General features: G+C 43.7%; 2 protein-coding genes across 13 annotated transcripts in view; one reads left to right on the forward strand and one right to left on the reverse strand.

The window, feature by feature from the left end:
* NCOA6 (nuclear receptor coactivator 6) overlaps window positions 1-14,153 on the forward strand; it is a 78,871-nt gene extending 64,718 nt beyond the window's left edge. For 5 of the 7 annotated variants that reach the window (XM_074212105.1, XM_074212106.1, XM_074212103.1 and 2 more), the window contains 4 exons: window positions 400-468; window positions 3,943-3,979; window positions 5,650-5,798; window positions 9,102-14,144. In XM_074212105.1, the coding sequence (XP_074068206.1) occupies window positions 400-468; window positions 3,943-3,979; window positions 5,650-5,798; window positions 9,102-9,148 (302 nt within the window). In that variant the 3' untranslated portion in view covers window positions 9,149-14,144. Of the gene's footprint in view, window positions 1-399; window positions 469-3,942; window positions 3,980-5,649; window positions 5,799-9,101 lie in introns of all 7 variants that reach the window. The other 2 variants (XM_074212109.1, XM_074212108.1) reach the window with 2 other exon arrangements.
* TP53INP2 (tumor protein p53 inducible nuclear protein 2) lies at window positions 11,068-19,826 on the reverse strand. Of its 6 annotated transcripts, none has more exons than XM_074212113.1 (4): window positions 19,604-19,826; window positions 16,665-16,844; window positions 15,698-15,962; window positions 11,068-14,492 (listed from the first exon to the last, which is right to left on the reverse strand). In XM_074212113.1, exons 2-4 carry the CDS (start codon window positions 16,792-16,794, stop codon window positions 14,243-14,245), a joined length of 645 nt encoding a protein of 214 aa, XP_074068214.1. In that variant the 5' UTR covers window positions 16,795-16,844; window positions 19,604-19,826; the 3' UTR covers window positions 11,068-14,242. The 6 variants fall into 6 exon arrangements, with proteins under 6 accessions (XP_074068214.1, XP_074068212.1, XP_074068216.1 ...); XM_074212111.1 differs by lacking the exon at window positions 19,604-19,826 and adding an exon at window positions 18,701-19,121 and having other exon boundaries at window positions 15,698-15,869; XM_074212115.1 differs by lacking the exon at window positions 19,604-19,826 and adding an exon at window positions 18,939-19,118.
* Window positions 19,827-21,718: the final 1,892 nt, after the last annotated feature.

Here is a 21,718-nt window from a genome sequence, read left to right on the forward strand (position 1 = left end):
AATCAGATTTCCTTCCAAACACTTTATTCAGGATTCTAAAAGTGTCTTTGAAAGGCTGACATCCAAAAACAAAAAAATAAAGTGATAAAGGGATGACTGTCCTAGAAAGAAGGGGAACTGAAAAAAAAAACAAAGGAAATAAGGGGAACTAGCATTCTTGTATGTACATATACACACACTTCCAAGTGCTGATCTTTGCCAATCAGTAAAGATGAACTTCTTAATAAGGCTTAGATTTTATTTGTGAATTCAAGTCTGTTTCACCTCCTCCTGACTTCATTTAAGATTATAGGAAAGACTGCTTAAAAGTTCTATTATCAAGCTACACACTACAACAATACATTTTATTTTGCTTTGAACAAGAAAATTAGATCATCCTACTTTCCTCACTTATTTTAGCACCTTCACCAAATCTGGCCCAGAAGGAGATCCCGGCTGTACCACCTCAGGGACCTGCACACAGACCAGGTAGAGTATACTTTGGAAAAGCTTCTCTTTCAGCTAGAATGAACTGGAGGGTAATAGACTTAGTTTTAGGCCTCTTACTGGGGCTGACTTTACTTTCATTTTCACACTTTTTTACCTTGTTGGGGGATAATATTGGCTCAAGAAAGGATACTCTTGGGGCAGATAGGTGGTGCAGTGGATAAAGCACCTGCCCTGGAGTCAGGAGTACCTGGGTTCAAATCCAGTCTCAAACACTTAATAATTACCTAGCTGTGTGGCCTTGGGCAAGCCACTTAACCCCATTTGCCTTGCAAAAAAAAAAAATAAAAAAAAAAAGAAAAGATACTCTTAAACTATTATATGTCATTTTTGAAACTAACTTTACTATAAAAAGACAAGCTTATGATTCTCTATGTTCTTGCCTTCATTTTCCTGCCTTCCTATATGTACTAGTAATTAATTGACAAAAAAACACTTTAATTCTTTCAAGTCACAAGGACATAGATTCTGAGAGAATAGTATTATGAGAGGATAGTATTTACACCATCATGTCACATGCATTCAAATGGGACTCAACCAGTTTAATCTCCCTTCCCTAATCCACCCTCCACATTGCCACCAGATTTTCAATTCCCTATGCAAAAATAATGAAGACTTTTAATAACTTTTCTTGGTTTTCATACAGCTAGAACACAGGTGTCCATGCCCTGTAAACCAGCAGAACTATTAGTATTCTTTTGTTGTTCATATATGTTCCCATGAATCCAGCATTCCCAGGAACTTTGGGTCTTGCTAGAAGTTATAGAATAGAAAATGAAGATGCTGTTAGTGTTCACATTAATTATGACTAAAGTCAGGACTTCTATAGCAGGTCTCTTATTAAATTGTAAAGCAGTTCCAGTAAATGAAAGTCTTTCCAGCCATGTGTATGTAAGTTTTTGTTTGTCCCCTTCAGTCTAAGAAACTGCAAATTATCCTGGAGTGATATTTCTAGAAGAAGGAAATCAGGGCGATCTGACAGATACCATAGGACACAATTGTTTGTTAGGATCTAAGTTCTAAACTTATCCTGCCTGAATCATTTCAACCAGGCCTTCCCATTGATTTTACCAATAATTGAAGACAGACTTTTGTGTCATGGCTTATTTAGTCTAGCTTAGATGTGGGTGTGTTTGTGGGGGGATTAGAGGGAGATAGGAGGGTGTAAGTAGTCAGGGCTTTTTTTAAACAAGTTTTAAATGCTTGAAGATCAGACTTGGAAAAGACCATTTTTTAAAATAATGTCTCTACTTTGTCATTCTTAGTACACAATACAACAGGATATTTCTAAGACCTTCAAATTTAAGAGTAAAAAAATAGTGTTATGTAATTATGATAATATGCATCTTAGCTTATTTTTCTTAATTTGTCATTCCCTTTTGCAAAAAAAATCCATACATGTTTGATGACTTTTCATGTTCATGTAGAACATGAAAAACCCATTCTAACTTTAGGCTCCTGAACTTTCTGTTCAGCCAGATTGTTCTTTTAGCTTTCTCCTAAGCATGCAGTTCTCTGCCTATCAAAATACTACCTGTCCTTGAAAGAACCACTCACATAAATCCTGCTTTCCTCTTTGAAATTTTTTTTTTCCTTCTGGATTCCTAGAGCTCTTAGTGCCTATACCACTCACTTGACACAAAACATACATATTTTTGTTTGTGTAATTGTAGCATATGATTGCTTTTTCATGTATAATTTTTCATTTTTTTCTATTTTCTTTTTCTATCAAACTAGATTTTAAGCTTGAGAATGAGAATCATATAATTAATTTCTATCTCCCATTGTGCCATGTATGAGTTCTTTAAGCATTCAATATTATTTCTTGTTGATCAAATTAATTTGAAAGTTATTAATTAAATTATATTCAGATTTGCATTAAATGCATGCATGGTCTTGTGCATGGAGCTGGAATAATCAGAGACAATTGAGATACTCAGTCTTATAGGAAGTCAGTACATACACAACTATAACATAAACTGGAAGTACTATAAACATTCATGGGAGAAATATATCATTTTAGCTTGGTAGAGGAAGGTCACATTCAACCTGGGTCTTCAAGAATGGGTAGGCTTTTAGCAGAGATTACATGGGGAAGGGAATAATAAAAAATAGTATGTACAAGGGTACAGACTTAAGTGCAGCAGTGGTCCCACTTATCTGGAGCATAGAATTCCAAGAGTTAAAGGGCAGAGGTGGGCTACTGTCCAGTGTAAAGTGCTTCAAGGACTAATCTGAGGAAGAAAGACCCATTCCATATTTCATATTCATATGAAATTCATGTTTCATATTCAATAGGAGTATTTTGGAGATAGAACCATACCCTAATGCATTAGTCTGTAAATCAGTTTCCTGTGTGATCTTTTTTTTTTTGGTTGTGTATGTAAATGTCCACTTATGTTGATGGCTAATAAGAATTTTTCTCAAAATAGGAAAGATAATACTAGGTCCTTAGCTATAGTTTTTCAGTCATTCGATAAACATTTTTTAAGTTCCTACTATGTGCCAGGCACTGTGCTAAATCTAAATATAATTACATGATACATTTAGTGAATGAGATGATAAATCTATTTTTACAGTATAGACAGTATGAAATCCTTTGTGATGAGATGCTGGTTAGAATTTTTGTGACAGTACTTGACAATGTCATGTTAATATAAACAAAGAGATAGAAAATGTTTCCAGAAGACCTTCTTGATATGAGTGATCTGTTATCAAATCCTGGAATGAAATTATATTTTTTCTGAGGAATGTTTCTGTCAGCAAGAATTGTTCCAGGGGCAGCTAGGTGGTGCAGTGGATAGAGCACCTGCCCTGAAGTCAGGAGTACCTGAGTTCAAATCCAGCCTCAGACACTTAATAGTTACCTAGCTGTGTGGCTTTGGCCAATCCACTTTAACCCCATTGCCTTGCAAAAACTAAAAAAAGAAAAAAAAAGAATTGCTCCAGCCCAACTGACCTTCTTAACTGACCACAAGATGGCAGACATAAAAGGGGGGGGGGGTGTGGAAAAAGTACCAGAACCCTGTAATCATCCTATGCCTTATAAACCTAGTTTTACACAGTATTGATTAATTGATTTTCAGAATTCAAGGGAACTTAATTCAATTTAATGCTTAAAAGCATTAAAATGAATAATTCTTAGATAGCACTTGAATACTGATATTTATAAAATCTAGACTTAATGGATCTATTTAAAAGTGAAACTCTAGATTTAGTTACCTTAATGTCGAATGGTATTGATCTTAGAAGTCTTGTTTACAGCATTGTTGAAAAAATAGACTGGGTTTCATACAGCCCATATTCATTGTATAGTATAAATTCTAGCCATGACTATCATTTGTCATGAATATCCTTGGAGAAAGAGACTTCAGATATCTGTATTTTTGGTTGTGGCTTGTTACAACAGCTTCTGTAAAGGGTGTCTTCTTATTTTTTTTTTTATGTTTATTGCAGAACTGGAAGCAAATGCTGCTGTAATCTCCAGTCAAAGGTAAGATGATAGTTTCTGCAGATTCAGCAGAAATATAAACCTCTTTGGAGGGTGTCGGCTTTCTCGGTTTCTAAATGGCTGTTCTCCTTATCCTTTTTCCTTAATTCACCTGTCTATTTTACTTCTAAATTGGCTAGCTGTCTTTGGCATTAATGGATAAACTTTAGCCCCCAAAGATAGGGTTTCTCCTAATAAAGCTTGGTGATTGCAATTTTACTGTATGTTAAGTATGCCCATCTGCTTCTTGTGCAAGCAAGAATATGGGCCTTATCTCCTAACAAATAACATTATACAGTTAATCTAATTAGCTGTACCAATGGAAAGACAGCTTTTTGAGGTTGTAATTTCTTGAATACTAGAATAAAGAAAGAGCCTTGGAATACATCTGGTCATTATACAGATAAGGTAACTGATTCCCAGAGGTAAATGAATTGCGTAAGGTCACACAATAAATTAGTTGCAGAGCCTAAACCCACTTCGGACTTTTAGTTTAGAATTCTTTTCATTATACTCCTATTTTCAATGTGTAGCATGTATAGAATCACAGGATTTTATAGCTAGAAGAGACCTAAAAAATCTCCAGTCCACTCTACCCACTATAAGAATCCATTTTATAATAACCTCCATAATATATCATCTTTTGAAAGACTGTCATGTGGAAATTGAGTTAGATATTGATTACCCCAGAAACCTGAATTGGGTGCAAGTTGCACCAAATTCAGCTCAATTTAGGAGACAAAATTCCTAACAATTAGGACTATCCAAAAATGGGTCAAGAATCAAGAGGAGAGCTCCCACTCATAATGCAAATAGAAGAAAGATGGAGAATCTTTGCAAGAGGGATGAGAAGAGAAGACCTTCATTTGGCACCAGCCATTGATACTGATTGACCAGCAGATGGATAGGAAAGTGCTGTAGCCTTATTGGAACAAGACTTTTCTCTCAGGCAATTAAATAGAAGGCATGAAGAATAGCCATCATCAATTCTGATGAAGCAAATAGAAACAAGAAGCAACTGGATAGAGGTGAGGAAAGAAGACTTTTGTACAGCTGGGTAGTTGACTAGAAAAAGTATACATTCAGATACAGTTTATTGACTTTTTAATGAGTTAATGGAAGCTTGGGGAGGCCTTCCTTCTGTTTCTCTATATGAGTGGTTAATGGTTATTAGCAGGAAGTCTAAGTACCTGGTATACAGGTTAATGTGCTAGCCTCACATCCCAGAGCATTCCATACTCCTCTTAAATGTACAGTATAGTGTACATTTAAATATTGAGTGAAAGAGCAAGCTTTGAAGTGTAATTAGTTCGGAGATTAGGTGGTTAGGGGGTATGTTTCTAAGACTGGAATAATTAATAAGATGGGACCACTTCTTCCTAAGGAATCTGATTAATAGGAATGACTTTAAATTATGAATAAAACAATTCCTTATGAGGTCGTGTGCCCTCTCTGAATTTTGAGAGGCCTGTCTTTTAAAAGATGCTTTTTTACCCTTCCTGTGTGAGATAGTATACCCTTTTGCCATTTAGCCTCTGTTTTGGAACTTTTTCTTCTAATCTACTCCTTCAACACTTGCATCCTGTTTCCATCTTCTGCTTGTGCCTTTTCCTAATTCTGTACCTGAATATGTGTCCCTCACTAGAAATTCTGTGCTTTCATACTTCCTCTAGCAATGAGCCCAAGGAGACAGGGGAGAAATCTAAAACTCCAAGCCGGAGAAACTCAAGAGCTGAGGAACCCACCACTGCCCCAGAGAGTGGGGAAAATGGGCAGCGCAAACGATCTTCTCGGCCAGCCTCAGCTTCTAGCACTTCAAAAGGTGGGCCTCATTATGAACCTACATGAAGGAGAGCAGGACAAGAAAAAGAATAGCCTCATTACTACCAAAGTGCTTTGTCTGTTAGGCACCCCTAAGAGTGAAATGAATTTGGAAGTTCCATCATTATGTAGCATATTGTTTAGAGGTAGACAAGACTGCATGGTGCTATTTTAGAAACTGTAGTATAAGTATAAGGTGGAAGTAGAGAGGGAACAGAAACACTTTGTAGTTGGGTGGAGACTCATACCTTGTTCTATGTATCTTGAAGAGTCTCCCTTCCTGAAGTACTTATTCTTTGAACGTAAAATAGCTGATCTTGAAGAGAAGCCACTATAATTAAACTTAAATATTTGCAGAGTACTTAGTATGTGCTAAGCGTTATGTTATATCCTAGGAAGATGTGAAGATGACTAAGACTTGGTCCTTAGCTTCATTGTGCTTATACTATAGTAGCAGGATATGCCTGACACCCAAATACTGATATAATACATATTAGATAGATAGTACAAGTGTATAAAAACAAAATAGGCAAAATGGTACATGAATTCTAAGAAGAAAAGATCATTTCCAACTTGGAGATTTCAGAAATAGTGTCATGTTTGAGTTAATATTTGTAGGATAGACAGGATATTAACAGGCTTCAGGGAGATAGATGGAATTCTAGTTTAGGAAATGGTATGAAAAAAAGCACGTGTGTAGTGATTAATCAAGTAAGCTTCCCTTATAAGCAAGGGCTGCCATTCTTAATAAACTTTCTTAACCTACTGAGAAATTTAGCCTCATTAAGGTTAGTCCAAACTAGACAGAGATGTTATAGGTCATCAGTGTTTCTGGGCTTTAGTTTATCTGAGTGCTTCCATAGGTGAGCAAAGAATTCAGGAGAATTCCCTCACCAAAGTATGTAACCTTTGCAGCGCTGCCTTTGTTTGATCTCGTCTGTTCCTGACTAGGTAGCTCTCAGTTGGTTAAAAATATAAGCAATAGGGGGCAGCTAGGTAGTGCAGTGGTTACAGCACTAGCCCCCAGAGTCAAGGGGACCTGAGTTCAAATCTGGCCTCAGACACTTAATACTTGCTTAGCTGTGTGACCTTGGGCAAACCACTTAACCCCAATGCCTTGCAAAAACAACAAATAGAAATGTAAGCTAGGTGCCAGCCTCCCACATTAGAGAATTGTGCAGACCTAGGGAGGTTTGATTCCTAGGCCTTTGGCTCACCTACTATGAACTGTCAACCTGTGCCCCCAGCATATCATTGTCCTGAGAGCAGGTGACTTGTGTGGCATGTATTATGGCCCATTCTCTAGCCATTGATTTTATAATAATAATAAAAAAAAAGAGGAAATAAGCAGGCATATTGAAGAGGGTAGAAATTTAAGGAGAGGGGTGGCTAGGTAGTGCAGTGGATAGAGCATGGGCCCTGGAGTCAGGAGTACCTGAGTTCAAATCCAGCCTCAGACACTTATTAATTACCTAGCTGTGTGGCCTTGGGCAAACCACTTAACCCCATTGCCTAGCAAAAACAAAACAAAACAAAAAGAACTTTAAGGAGAGCTGCCATTTTTATCTTCCCTCAATTTTCCATAAACACTTCAAAGGAAATACAAATTTCCTTCCACCACAGACCCTAGTTAGTAAGAGTAGAGCACTATAGACAGCTATATTTTAGGCAGAAAAGAAGGAACAAGAGATTGTCAATGTTTCAAAGGACAGAATCTAGATTGTGAACAGAAGATTCTAAAATACTTCTCCCTTTTTCCTTTCCTCATTATTAGCCCTCATGTACATGCTTGAAGTCTCTGGGCTATTTTTGCTTCCAACGCCTTTAAGACCAGAAGAAAGATAAACATTGTAAGTGGCCAACACTGGAAGCCACACTGGGGTGTTGAGATCTTCCTGGTCTTTGCTCATCTGGAATCAAAAAAATCAAGAAGTGTAAGGAAAGATAGAATGCTTTACAGGAAAATGTGAGCCAGAGCAGTCTGGAGCAAGAACCACTACACAGAATATGTGTCGTATTTGTTATAAGGGTGTTGCTTTTTCCTTTTTTTCCCTTCAATTTGGAGATTAGAGAGTTAGAAGTATTAGGAAAACTAGGGGAAAGGTAGACCGTGAAAAAGAAAGTAAGAAGAGACAAAGAAAAGTGGCTCATTGGAGCATTTTTTTAATGTGCAGAAGAGTCCAGAAAGAAACACAAATAGGACTGTTTTGAAAGTTTCATGTTGAATTTATTTTATATTTTAAAAAGAAAAGTAAGCTGTAACTTGCAGTATCATGTACAATACTTTATTTCTATTATGTACATGGAAATGGATATTTTATTGGTATTTAAATTCAGAATTTTCCAAAAGAACACATCCAGGATCACTCCAGGCATTAACCAGTTGAAGGGAGTGCGATTGACTTGAAACTGCTGCAGGGTTTGGTAATAGCAGTCACTCAGTTAACTCTGTAGAGGTAGTAATAGTGATGCTGGCTGTAGCTATTGTTATTCCTGTTAAGGCTTTTTACTAATCTGTTGGCAGGTCACTCATCCACCCAGAAAATCCTCTGGGACTCCAGAAGAGCTCAGTGTTTCTCCTGAGGGTCTGTGTTGCTGTGTGTGTGGCGGGGTGTGGGTGTGTCTGCGTGTCTGTGTGGGTGTGTCTCTCTGCCTGCTGTCCTTCCCCAAAGGCACCCCAAAGACACACAGCCTCACCAACAGCCAGCAACTGGAGGCTCTGCCATCCCATTCACTTCCTCCATTTCTGTGAATGTTCTTACATGTATGTATGTCATATTGTCCTAATTAGAACATATCCTCCATAAAGGTAGAGATTATTTTTTTCCAGAATCTTTCTCTCCTAACACCTAAGTTTAATGCTGTAGCTAGTGGATGCTTAACTTTATTTTTTTATTTTTATTTTTTGAGGTTTTTGCAAGGCAGTGGGGTTAAGTGACTTGCCCAAGGTCACACAGCTAGGCAATTATTAAGTGTCCAAGGCTGGATTTGAACTCAGGTCCTCCTGACTCCAGAGCCGGTGTTCTATTGACTGTGCCACCTAGCTACCTGATGCTTAACTGTTAACGTTAAATTGAAATGAATCTCTGATCCTATTGCCTCTACTCTGCTGGCTGATCAGTAGTTGACCCTGAGAATTTTATATAATAATGCAATCTGAGGAGATCCTTCTTTGCTGCTCAGCTCTCACTCTTATAGGATCTTTAGTCAGGAATGCATATCACTGTAGAACTTACCAAAGATTAATAGAAAAGTGAAGCCAAGTCATGTGTCCTAAATCATACCTCGTCTTTCTTTCTCACAGAGCCTGCCGCCAGCGTGATGCAGTCCAAACGAAGGAAATCCAAGTAAATCACTTCAGGCAACTTGAGACTTGTAAATGTGTGTGAATTTTACAAAAAGCAATTTTGACCTATGATTTTTTAAAACAAACATGACAATTTCTGTACAGTTAGTCATTTTAATAATTCTGTCCCTCTCTTAAACCACGCAGCCTCTTGATTAAATGGACAGCAAGAAAGGCAGGGTTGATAAACCATTTGTGGTGGCAAGATGGAGTTCAAGTTTTCCAAAAAAATTGTTGTCTCTTGTGAGGAATGACAACCTACTGTTGTAAATGTCTAGATTTTACATTTGTTTCCTAAGCAAATTAGCAGACACAGTGGCTGTTCTTAGGTAGCTGGTGATGTCTTGTTCAGTGGAAGTACTCTGTGAATAGCTGTAATGGGGGCAGAAATAATCCCTCTCCTTGGAAATGTTGTAAATAATTTTATTAGAGATGATTTCAGACATATTTGTTGTAGAAAAATGGACCAGTGAATAAAGAGAATCTAAGGGTTTGTATAATGTGGAATTCCAAGTGCTCTAAATAAATGTCTTTGTTTTAGACCACGAAGGGTCAAATAGCAATAGTGGAGCCTCCTCTAAGGAAAGGGCAAGTTTTTCTCATCTTTAAAGTGAGAGATAAGAGATGGAGAACTGAAAGTAGCCTCAGAAGTTAGCTAATCCAATTCACTCAATTTACAGAGGGATGTGATACGAGATTTATCAAAGGTTAAATAGGAAGAAGGGGTAGAAATGGAATTCAAAACCAGTTTCTAGGGGTGGTTAGGTGGCCTAGTGGATAAAGCACCGGCCTTGGAGTCAGGAGTACCTCAGACACTTAATTCCCTAGCTGTGTGGCTTTGGGCAAGCCACTTAACGCCATCTGCCTTGCAAAAACCTAAAAAACAAAACAAAAAAAACAAAACAAAACCAGTTTCTAACTGCAAATCCAGGATGAAGTGAGCTCGAGGATGCCTTCCAGTTCTAAATCTGTCACCCTAAGTATAGAATTTTTTATTCATTTTAGATGTGGAGCATAAGCCATCCTTTCCACAAGTCCTTAAGATATATTCTTGGTCATCTAGGTAGCTCAGTAGATAGAGTGCCATGGAGTCAAGAAGACCTGACTTCAAATCCGGTCTCAGACACCAACTCTGATCCTGGGCAAGTCACTTCATCTCTTTGCTTCAGTTTCCTCATCTGCAAAATAAGGGTAATAATACCTCTCTCCCATGGATGTGGTATCAAATGAGATAATTTTAAAATAGTAGGCACTATATAATTAACTATACTCCCCTATTCCTGTCATCTCCTGAGGTAAAAGGAGATTTGAGGTATGAGGATAGGATACTTGCTGTACATGGGACACAGGCTTTTTAGAAGTTCTGGGTAACCCAAGAGAGCCTTTCTCTTCCCTACTTTGCTCTATTCCTGAAACTTCAGCTTTAGGTCTATAGACCTTTGTTCATTTGTGCTCCTGACATTGGAGGATCACTGTTCCTAGAGAGTATCCTGATCAGCATCCTGTCCAGGAGGTAATTGGAGTTGTATTTGAAGGCCCAATAGGGCTTCCCCCATTCTTCAGCTAAACCATCTAGGCCCTGCAGAAGAGTTCCTCCAAGATGGTGTCATGTCTCTATGCTCATTTCCTTTTAAGTAAGCCCTTCTGCCTATGAATATTTTGACTCTCGGGTTTACACCACTTAGAACAGAGCAGGCTAGAATGGGGATGATTTTTTTTTTTTAGGGCCAAGGAAAAAGCACCAGGCTGACAGCCACTCATTTGCCTTGGCCTTTTAAGATGCCAGTAGCCCTCAGCATCCTTATCCATTAGGGAACAAAAGTGGAATAGGAATGTGGTTTTATCCAAGGGTGCACCCACCATATATCACTCTTCTGCCCATTGTCCCCTGGTGCACCCCAAATCCAAGATAATTCAACTTCAGTTTATGCTTTAAATAGATTTTTATTTCTTGTGTTTTCCTTTATATTAATTTTTTTTCCCCCACAGAGGAATAGCGTTACGGTCTAACACTCAAGAGTCCTGTTACACGCACACACACACATACACACTCACCATGACAGAGTCAAGGTGGTTGCATCCTTGAGTCCACCAACACACATTTTACACATCCTAAGGTAGGTTCCTCCTACAGTCTGGGCTCAGCATGTGACAGAGACACAGCTTGTTAACTTTGTTTGGAACCAGGTGGCAGGGCTACAGTCAAAGGTATCAGAAAATGGGTGGTTTGTCTGCATTAAGCCCCCTAGTTCAAAGCCATGTGGATTTAATAAGGCATTCAAGATCTGGAGCACCTGGGGGGGGGCAGTGATGCCCTCTGAGAGAGGAGAGGCGGCGCTCTGTCTAAGGGGTGGATTGGTGGATTCCTGGTTGCACACATATGCTTAAAACTGGTCACAACTGTACAGGTAAACACACACACAGTGGCCCTCTTGGACAAGAGTGGGGAGCAAGGGGCCAGGTAGTGATACTTGGGGCAAGAGAAGGGCAGGTTCATGCTCTCAAGACTCAATAGGAAACAAGTGATGCTGCCCTTGTGAACAGTGCTTATTACTCTTGAGAAACAAACCCTTAGAACAAAAAGATGGGCATCTCCCCCAACAAACACTCATGCGCGCGCACACACATACACACAATTTTGTTGAAGTGCTGGTTATACTGATGTCTAGCTAATACAAACTGGTCATTTCCCCACTATCTCAAACAGTTGTCACTGCAGACACTGACTCCCTGTCTTAAGTTGCATAGGACTTCATGAATCCTGGTTCCTTAATTTTTTCAAGTTCTATGGTTTGTAAAACCCTGAACCATGCTAAGGGTGAAAGGCACATACACAGTCCATATAGCATGAAAAGATCTGGTGGCTCTGTAGTCGAACAAATGGGACGGAGTGGTGTCCGGTCTTAAAAATCTAGATGTGAAATATTGCCACACTCAGATGCTACAGTGTCTAGGGGATGGTAGAAAAGTCTTAAGATCAGTTTGTGTTGATCCTCGGGTTCAAAGACTTCAAGGAGCCTTGAAGGAAAGAGAGGCATTAAAAAGGGGCAAGCAAGGATTAGGAGGATTGGTGGCTCCTGCTCTCCAGACTTCCCTCACTCCAGTCCCCATTATGTAGCTACTAGAAGCCGAACCCAGATTCCTGGCACTGGAAAAGAAATGATGGGAACTTTGAAAATTTCAACTGTTAGGAAAGCCCCCATAGCTGGGTGTTAGATGACTAAAGTGGGGTTTTGGGGAGAAAGACGCTTGAAAGAGGGAATGAGGTAACCTTAGAAGGGACAGGGTATGTGTGATATTAATCACTGACTTCTGAGCAAGCTGAATGTATTTTTTAAAATGTCTTGTTTTAATTTCTAAAAAATAATTTGGTTTGTTCCTTGGGACTGAGGGGCCTCTGCCCACATAGCTATGAAGCCAGAAGCACCTAGACTCAGGAAGCCAGCCATATTGTATTCTGGCTACAGAGCCAGGGCCAAGTAATGAGAAAAGGGGTAGGATGACTTATGTCAAGAAAGAAAAATCCTTGAATGTTTCAAGAGACAGAACTAGTATAAGAAATAAATCAAGATGAAGAGACAGGAAAAATGACATCTAGAAACAGGAGCAATTCAGGGCATTGTAAGGGGATAGTTGCTGGTTTCTAAGCCCAGAATTCACAGCCCACAGCATTAAAAGGGGTAGCTGCTTAAGTCCCAGGCCTGCTATAGTTTGGGGACCTCTCCCACTCCCATACCCCTCCAAGGGGAAAAAGTCATGTTTTCTGCAGGTGAAAAGGAGATAGGGAACCTCAGTAAAGATTGATACTAATAGCTCTAGTTCTCTAGGGATAAAAACCTCAGAATAGGGAGGGGGCAGTAAAAGGGCCAGAGGTGGTGCTTCTGCCCTTTTTCCAAGTCCTGAATCTAAATAGTCAACACAGGAAGGCTTGAGACCACCAAAAGATCTGTCTACCCTAAAGCAAAGAGGATTCTCCCTAGCTTTAGGGTGGATGAGACATAATGCAAAGCACAGAACTTTGGTGTTGGGGCAGGAAGTTAATTGGTCAGCCTTGTCATTAAAAGCATCGGGCTGAGACTGGGGCTAAAAGTTAAGCTTTTCATTGCTCTCAACCCAGTCCCTAGAAAGCCCCTCCACCCCTAGGAAAACTGCTAGCCCAGGCTTCACAGGGTCTCCTAGATCCCTTCGATGCATGGTTGTGTGGTGGCATCAGTCTGAAGAAACCACCTATTTGTAACAAAGCAAGTCTTCTGAGCCAGGGTGGCAGGTCACTTAGCTAGTAAAAATTCAGTTTTTCTGTGCTCAGGGATTCCCTCCTCCAGAGTTGCTTCTCCTGACTTATCTTTCTCATGTTTATCGCTTGATTTTCTATACCTATCTGAATCCCTCCATTCTTTCACTCTCAAGTTTCACGTCTCACAGCCCTCACCAACATACTTTACCTTCAGAGGCCTGGGCCCGCTCTAAGGAGTATATATCCTAGGGTACAGACAGTAGGAACTGAGCCTTAGGGTATTGCAACCTAGTTGCCAAGACTTATCAGGGAGCCATAGAAAAGTCACACTTCTATCACTCACTGACAGATATCCTAGGAGGGAGGTTAGGGAGGGGCAGAGTTGTATTAGAAATAGTGTTTTGTATGTTTGTGGGTGGAATAAGATGTAGAGAATTCAGGGAGGTCAAGGTTGGGGGGATGAAGAAGGGGATTCAGAATTCACAAGACAGAATTTGAAGGTAGGGAATGGGATTAATCAGGTCGGGGTAGGCAGAGATCCAAAGTATGGGGTTGGCATCTCTGGACAGGGGAATGATCAGAGGCAGGCATTTACCTCACAGGGATGGCTAGCAACACCTCTCTCCCCTCTAGGCTCTCCTTGGGTAGAGGCTGCCTTGGGGAAGCACAGCCTTGGCCAACAGGTCCATGGAGCATGTGGAGGTCACCACTTAGGTCCAGAACAGGTGGCAGGAGCAGGCTGGTGAGAATAAATGGGTGAGGGGTAGTGTCTGTGGGGAGGGGGAGGGAGGCTGGTGAGAGGTTTATTTGAGAGCAGTGTAGAGTGGAGCAGCCCAGAATGGGCAGACAGGCAACCTCAATGGCGTCAGTAATTGAACTGGCGCTGGCACGGCTGGTGGAGAAAGCTGCCCTGGTGCTTAGACCGGCGGGGGTGGCGCTCTCGAACACGATTCTGCCGCTGGACAACCTTAGGACTCAGCCTCTGTCTGTCAGCCCTCTGGCGGGCTCGCTGCACCCACCGGGCCTGACTGGTCTTTTCCAGTACTGCTGTCCGAGGGGGCATCGAGGCTGTGTGGTGCCTGGGGTCTGGCTCCCGTCGGGATTGCATGACCTCCCTTAGAAAGAGGAGGCATAAGGTAAGCTCAGAGTTGGTCTTGGAGGAGGCCCATCTCCACTGCCCATAACCCCAGTATCTCCTAAAATCCCCATCTTGCCTGACCCCTAATTCCAGGCACTTGATTTGCAGTGTCCTTTCCATTGCCAGTCTAGACACTGGCTTCATCATTTCCTGCTTGGACTCTTAGCACTTAACTTCCCTGCCTCCATTTTCTCCTACACAAATTTATCTAACATGAAAGTTCCTTCCATTCATAGTCCCCCCCCACACACAGGATGCTTCTCCAGCCTTACTTAATATCCTCCCCCTCAAGCTGAGCTCACTGAAGGACCAGAGTCTTGCTTAGATCAGGAGTTCTCAACATAAAGTCTGAACTTGGAAAAAAAAAAATAGATCTATGGGGGCAGCTAGGTGTTTGGATAGATCACTGGCCTTGGCTAGAGTCAGGAGGACCTGAGTTCCAATCTAATCTCAGACATTTAATACTTACTTAGCTGTGACCTTGGGCAAGTTACTTAACCCCAATGTCTTGCAAAAACCAAAAGAAAAAAAAAGATCCATGAACTAAAAGTCCATCCATCTCTCCATCTATCTCTCTCTCTCTCTCTCTCTCACACACATGCACAAAGTTAAGCCTCACTTAGACTATTTTTATCCTCACCTCAAAGGTCCTTCCCACATCACCAGTGAATCTACTATTCTTGGCCTTTCCTGGCAGAGCCAAAATCCATCTCATACAGAATTTTTCTCTAGCCTAGGGGCCACCAGTACTTCCTAGCTTGACATGCTTCCATCCTTTGACTATGATCTTCCAGGGACAGTGATGATTCTAATCATCATCACAGCTCCAGAGCAGAAATGCCATAGTGAACCCCCAATCCCCTCAGAAAAACATAATCGCCCCCTTTTCTATCACTACATGTCTATAAAATGTAAATGACCCAACCTCAGGACCCTAGTGACATCAGTGTAATAGAGAATGCTGCCTTGTGTACAGTTCTGCCTCTGGACAACCTAAGGGCTCAGTTTCTGTAGGCCCTCTGGTAGGGGGCTGCACCTACCAAGCCTGACTGATCTTTTCCATCAGTGTTCTCAAATCAATTTGGCTCCCCCAGTCCCTTCTGTGGCCTAGGCCTTTGCCCTGCTCCTTATTCTTGTCTCATTCTAGATTCTTCCTTCCCTATCCTTGTCTCTCAGGCTCACCGGTGGCCAGTTCTGGCTGGAGGTGGGCTCCGGGGTGGGGTCAGGGTTGGATCAGGCCCAGGCTCCAGGACGATGGTACTGCCAGTGACATAGACAGACATACTGGGGTGTTCTATGAGCAGGTCCTCCAAGGGGCTGCTCTCCAGGTGGGCAGGCCCCAGCTCTGGCCCCTCTGCAGTGAAACAGGCAGGAGGGGTAACAAACCAACTCTCATCCAGCAAGCAGGGTGGGGCTGGTTTGGGACTTGGTGGAGCAGCAAAACTATCTGAGGGGAGGGGAGTGGGGCAGCAGCAGGGGTAGGGGACCACACACACACACACACACACACACACACACACACACAGAGGGATACATGGTAGGATAGGGAAGAGAAGGGAATAATTAGTCAGAACCAAAGTCCACTAGCATTAAGTATTCTTTTTCCCCCAACTGGTACTCTTTCCAGTTAATTCTCTTTTCCTCAGGCCAGGTCCACTCCTATTCCCCTAGGACTAGAGCAAGAAGCAACCCCTCTAAAAGCAGCTGCTGCCCCTGGGATAATGGAATTATGAAAGACCCTTCTGACCTCAACAGCAATACATTCTTCAGCCTGTCAGAGGCCTAGCATCCCCGTCTGGAGTATTCCCAGGTCCCAGATCTGTCCCCTTCCCTAGGATCTTCTACCTGAAAGTAATTATTCTCTTTTCTGGGCTAATAAGAGGTATTCCTTCCTTTTAAGAGAAGTTACTCTGTTGGACCTCCACAAACTCCAATAACCCTGAATACTTTAGAATAATCCTTGAAAGGGAATTTTGGAATATCTCCTAATCATCATTCCCTCCCATTATGAGGGATATGAGAACAGAGGAATTCTGCTCCAGTTCTTTGAGCACAGAGTCCCTTGTGTGGATCCTGAACTGGAACTGGAACTGGAACTGTAGCAGTGGATGTGCTGGACCAGCATCCAGGATCTTCTCCAGCCACTTACCAGGCAAGTCAATAATGAGCCATCCATCCACTTCTTCCTCATCCTCAGGGCAGATGAAGGCTTTGGGGGAGGGAGGCTCCTCAGAGGGTGGGCTGGTGCTAAAGAAGAGACTGGTGAAGCGCTGCAACATGGTGAGGGAGGTAGTAGTGGAAGGCCCAACTTCAATGGCCCTACAGACACCTGAGGATGAAAAAGCTAAAAATCAGGTCCTGGGCTCCCACTCCATTATCTTATAGTCAAGCTGGGGACCATTCTGTCTACTTAGGGATGCACCCCAAGACCTGGAATAGGAGGTAGCAATATCCCAGATCCTAGTGAAAGGGGTGTAGGATTGGAATAATAAACCTTCAACACTAGCAGGAAAGGGGAAATTTCCAGGAGGGAGGAGGAGGAAGACAATGAAGAAATTCATTCCCTTTTCTCTACTAAAAGCAGAGCAAGGTTTCATTCGAGGGAGAGGAATCTTCAGGCACAAAGTGGGGTCCTCGGGAAGCAGTCTATATTACAAGTCCCAGGTATCTTCCTCCTTCCACCACCCCTTCTCATACCCCCCCACATATTCTGCTCCCCACCCTGAACAACAAGCTAAATAAAATTTCTTATCTATTTGATTTGATATCATTGAGAGTCTTTGGTCCAGATCTGAGATCTGGATCTGAGACAGCATCAAATAAATCACTCAGATTTTCTGCCCAGTGTATTTTGTATCCCCACACTGTCCTTTAAAGAGTGTGAACACTTCCCTGTTTTAGGAGATTGAGATAAATCTGTACAGTGGATCAAAAATCCAGCCTTGGGGTCAAAATGACCTGGGCTCAGAGTCTACTGTTGACACTGATTATATGACCCTGAGCACATCAATCAGTTCTCCAGGCATATAAGACTATGTAAGTTTCTGAAAAGTTTACCTCACCATGCATTCCCTACACCAAACCCCTCTCACTTCCAAGAAAGGGTTGATCCCAGGGATAGCTCAGTCTAAGAAAAGGGACTTGGAACCACAAGAAATGATGAGAAAACCTCTGAGGTCCAAAGGGCTGCATGGTATGATGGGAAAAACACTGGATCTATAATCAATAGAACAGTTCTAATTCTGATCCTGATCTTTATTAGTTGTATGATCTTAGGCAAACCATTCCCATATGTAATAGAGACATTATGATCTCTAAGATATCCTTTAGTTTTGATATCCTAAGATAATGTGACCTATTTGAAGATCAAAGTAAATTTGGTTCAATGAACCATTTCACCCAACTTGTCTGGAACTGGAATGTTTACACACCTCTTGCTTCTACTCAATCCCATCCCTCCACTTTCTGGGGGTGTCTGAACCAAAACAGGTTCCTACTTGTCAAACAACTTCCTTGTTTTTAACTTCCCCAAATAGCCCTAGGGAGGACAAATCCCTTTAGTCATTATAAAAGATGCTCAAAATAGATTCTGTGAGTCAATAGTGCAGCTAGGAATGGGACCCCTGAATCTCAGCTCTGAAGACTAGGGCTGTCCCTCAACGAAATGCTTGCCTGGTCTCCTCTAAGTACAATTGCTTTGACAGGAAGGAGGATCTTCATAGCAGCAGCTCACAGTTCTACGGTGCTTTGTGGATCCTTACCCCCTATCAATTTAGTAAGCTAGGTGGACTTAGGGTCCCCATTTTACAGCTAGGAAATGAGGATTGGGAGAAGGAAAAAATTTGCCCAAAAGCTCCGGTAGTTCAGCCTGGCCTGGAATCTAGGTACTCTGACCTCAAATTCAATGTGTTGTGTTTTTTTTTTTAATGCAAGCAGGATGGGCAGGCCAAGTATCAGGCACATTTACCACTAATACCATTCCCAATGTCCCCTTGACCGGCTCCGGGAGGGTTGAGTGCTTTGTTTTCAGCCGGCCCACACAACCTAGCTCCTCTTCAAGGGCAAGGAGAGAAGGAGAGAAGGAAACGGGCCAGCAGAGAAAAGTAATACAAACCTCAACAGCTCCAACTGGACCATAGATAGGCAATGTTGCCCCAGAGGTCATGAGCTCCAGGATTGTATTACCTGCCCCCGATGCCACACTTCCCTCATTCCCAGAGAAGTTTTCCACTATGGAGAGAAAGTCAGAGCTCGGTAGACTAGGGGGAAACGGCACCAGCATCATCAATCTTCCAACTCCCGGAGTCCCTGAGCTTGTGTTTCTCTGATTCCACAGAAAGGTTTCAATTTCCCAGGAGTTTTAAAGTCTACAGCGTATCATCATTACTTGCCCGGGGTGGCCCTAGGGAGAGACCAGACTCACTAAACTCCAGTGTCGGGCCTCAAGGTTAGTAATTGGCACCCTCTGAGCCAGGTCCCAAGGCCAACAACCCCCCCGTCCCTCCCGGGCCCCTCCTGTCCGGCCGTGGGCCTCGCCCCATCAGGCCTCTATCCAGCTGCGATCCAGGCGGGTCACCAGAGGACACCCGGGGCCGGGGGAGCGGAGCGGCGGGGAGGAGCTGGCCTTGGTGACGACTCAATGTCATATGCAAATGTGATGACGTAACCGCGGCGGCCAACCGCGGGGAGCCAATGGGCAGAGGGCAGCGGGGCTCCGGGCTCCTGCGGTTGGCGAAGCGGCGCAGCCGAGAGACAAAGGCCCGGGAGCGGAGCCGGACCTCGCGGAGGAGGGAGGGCGGCCCGCGGGCCGAGAGGGAGGACCGGGGCCGGGCCGGGCCCCGCAAGCCCGGGGTCGCCGCGCCGGGAGGAGGCGGGGCCGGCCGCCGGGCCTGGCCGCCGCGCTCCGCGCAGCCCCCTGCGCAGCAGCCCCTGCGCCGCCCGGCCACCTCCTCCCCCGGCCCGGCCCGGGCCCGGCGGCCGGCCGCGAGCCCCTTCCTCCCGCGCCCTAGCCCGGGGGCCCGCGGGAGAAAGCGCCCCCGAGCCCCGCGCCGGGCTGCGGCCGCAGAGGGGCCGCCGGGCTGCGCTCACCTGCAGCTGCTTCCTCGTCCCCGGGCGGCGAGCCCGCTTGGAGCCGGCCGGGCCGGGCCGGGCTGCGGCGGAGGAGAGGGGCGGCGGCCGCGGCGGCGGCAGGTCCCGGCGGGGGCTCCTCAGAGGGGCCGCCGCATGGCGGGCAGCGGCTCGGGGCTGGCGGCGGCGGGGACGCGGGCTCTGCTTCCAGCGCTCCCGGCGGGGGTTGGCGGATTGGCCGCAGCTCCGCCGGGGCTCACGGCACAAATTGGAACGCTCAAACAGCTGATTGTGACGTCACAAAGGGGCCCGCCCGCCCGCGCGTCACGGCCCGGGGCCTGGGGCCCGGCAGCCTCCCCGCCCCCCGCCCGGCCGCGCCGGCCCACGGAGCCCACTCGGGCGGGCCCCGCTCACCTTCTCCCCCTCCCTGGGCCCCGGCTCGGGCCGCGGCCTCCCCCAGGCCCCCTCCCCCCATCCTCCTCCGCTCTTTATCAGCTCTTCCCGAGCCTTCGGAGAAATCCGGTGATGCTGGCCTCCAGGGCCCCCGCAGGTTCTTGATCAAAGCCCTTCCTGGGGTCCCCGACAGACCTGGGGGGCTCGGGAAGGCACAGAGGGGCCACAGACTGAGGAGGAAAGAAGCTTCAAGGCTCCTGGAGACAGAGCCCTGGCCAAGAGGTCCCCTTAGCCCTGGTCCTTAGGCTGACTCCCAGTCCTCCCAGCCTGGCCCTTCACCCGCAACAGATGAATGTAACATCTCTAGCATAAGGCTGTTGAACTCTTAGCAGTAGTATTTTGTACTATGGGCCCCTTTGCCAGTCTGGTGAAACCAATGATCACCTCAATATTTTTTGAAGTCCAAAATAAAATGTACAGGAAACAAAACATATCAAAGTCGTTAATCGATTTTTAAAACCTAATTCACAAACACCAGGTTAGGCATCTTTAAATTCTGATTCTTCCTAAAGTCTATACGGTCTTGACTCTTCAATCCAAGATTCTGTTCAAGAAGAGGGGCACTCTTCCCTCACTTCTCCCTAGAATTTAAGGCTAGAAACAGCAGAAACCAAACCTGGATCACTCACTTTTTTTTTTTAAAGAAAGATTTTATTTATTTTGAGTTTTACAATTTTTTCCCCCACTCTTGCTCCCCCCCCCCCACAGAAGGCAGTCTGTTAGTCTTTACATTGTTTCCATGGTATGCATTGATCTAATGATGAGAGAGAAATCATATCCTTAAGGAAGAAAAATAAAGTATGAGATAGTAAAATTACATAATAATATAATGCTTTCCCCTCCCCTATTTTGACAGTAATGGTCTTTGCATAATTCTTTCTCTGGATACAGGTGGTATTCTCCATTGCAGTAAACTCAAAATTGCCCCTGGTTGTTGCACTGAAGGGATGAGCAAGTCCATCAGGGTTGATGATCACCCCCATGTTGCTGTTAAGGTGTACAATGTTTTTCTGGTTCTGCTCATCTCATTCAACATCAGTTCATGCAAATCCTTCCAGGCTTCCCTCAATTCCCATCCCATCTGGTTTCTAATGGAACAATAGTGTTCCATGACATACATATATCACAGTTTGTTAAGCCATTCCCCAATTGAAGGACATTCACTTAATTTCCAATTTTTTGCCACCACAACCAGGGCTGCTATGAATATTTTTGTACAAGTGATGTTTTTACCCTTTTTTCATGATCTCTTCAGGGTATAGACCCAGTAGTGATATTGCTGGATCAAAGGGTATGCACATTTTTGTTGCCCTTTAGACATATGGATCACTCATATTTGAACAGCTTACTTCACTCAGGTACAGTGGCCTCCAAAGTTCCAGAGCTTTAGGATATGGGATAGAAACCCTAAATAATGGATACTTTATTTTACACACCTCTTGCTTTTAGGGTACTTCTCAGGGCTGGGCTAGAAGACTAAGGTTCAGAAGCTTCTTGATGCAAGGGAAGGAAGGGGAGAGTGGAAGAACTCAAGGGGGTAAGAAGAGGAACTGGGGTGGTTTGAAGCAAAGGAGAGGCTGAAGACTGTTCCTAACCAAAAAAAAAAATAGGAATTAGAAGGCTCCTAAGTTTTGGGAATAAGGGTATCCCTTAAACTTCAATCTGGGTAGAATTTTAACCCCT

This window comes from Macrotis lagotis, chromosome 1, assembly GCF_037893015.1.
Source record: "Macrotis lagotis isolate mMagLag1 chromosome 1, bilby.v1.9.chrom.fasta, whole genome shotgun sequence".
NCBI classification, from domain to species: Eukaryota; Metazoa; Chordata; class Mammalia; order Peramelemorphia; family Peramelidae; genus Macrotis; species Macrotis lagotis.

What these genes read in the sequence shown, in the direction of transcription:
- TP53INP2 (XM_074212110.1), bottom strand. Translation starts at nt 18,800, where the DNA reads ATGATGCTGGTGCCGTTTCCCCCTAGTCTACCGAGCTCTGACTTTCTC. An exon ending in AAGTGTGGCATCGGGGGCAG is followed by an intron (nt 16,845 to 18,700) that starts GTAATACAATCC and finishes TTTCATCCTCAG; the next exon opens with GTGTCTGTAGGGCCATTGAA. An exon ending in CCAGCCAGAACTGGCCACCG is followed by an intron (nt 14,493 to 15,697) that starts GTGAGCCTGAGA and finishes CCTCTTTCTAAG; the next exon opens with GGAGGTCATGCAATCCCGAC.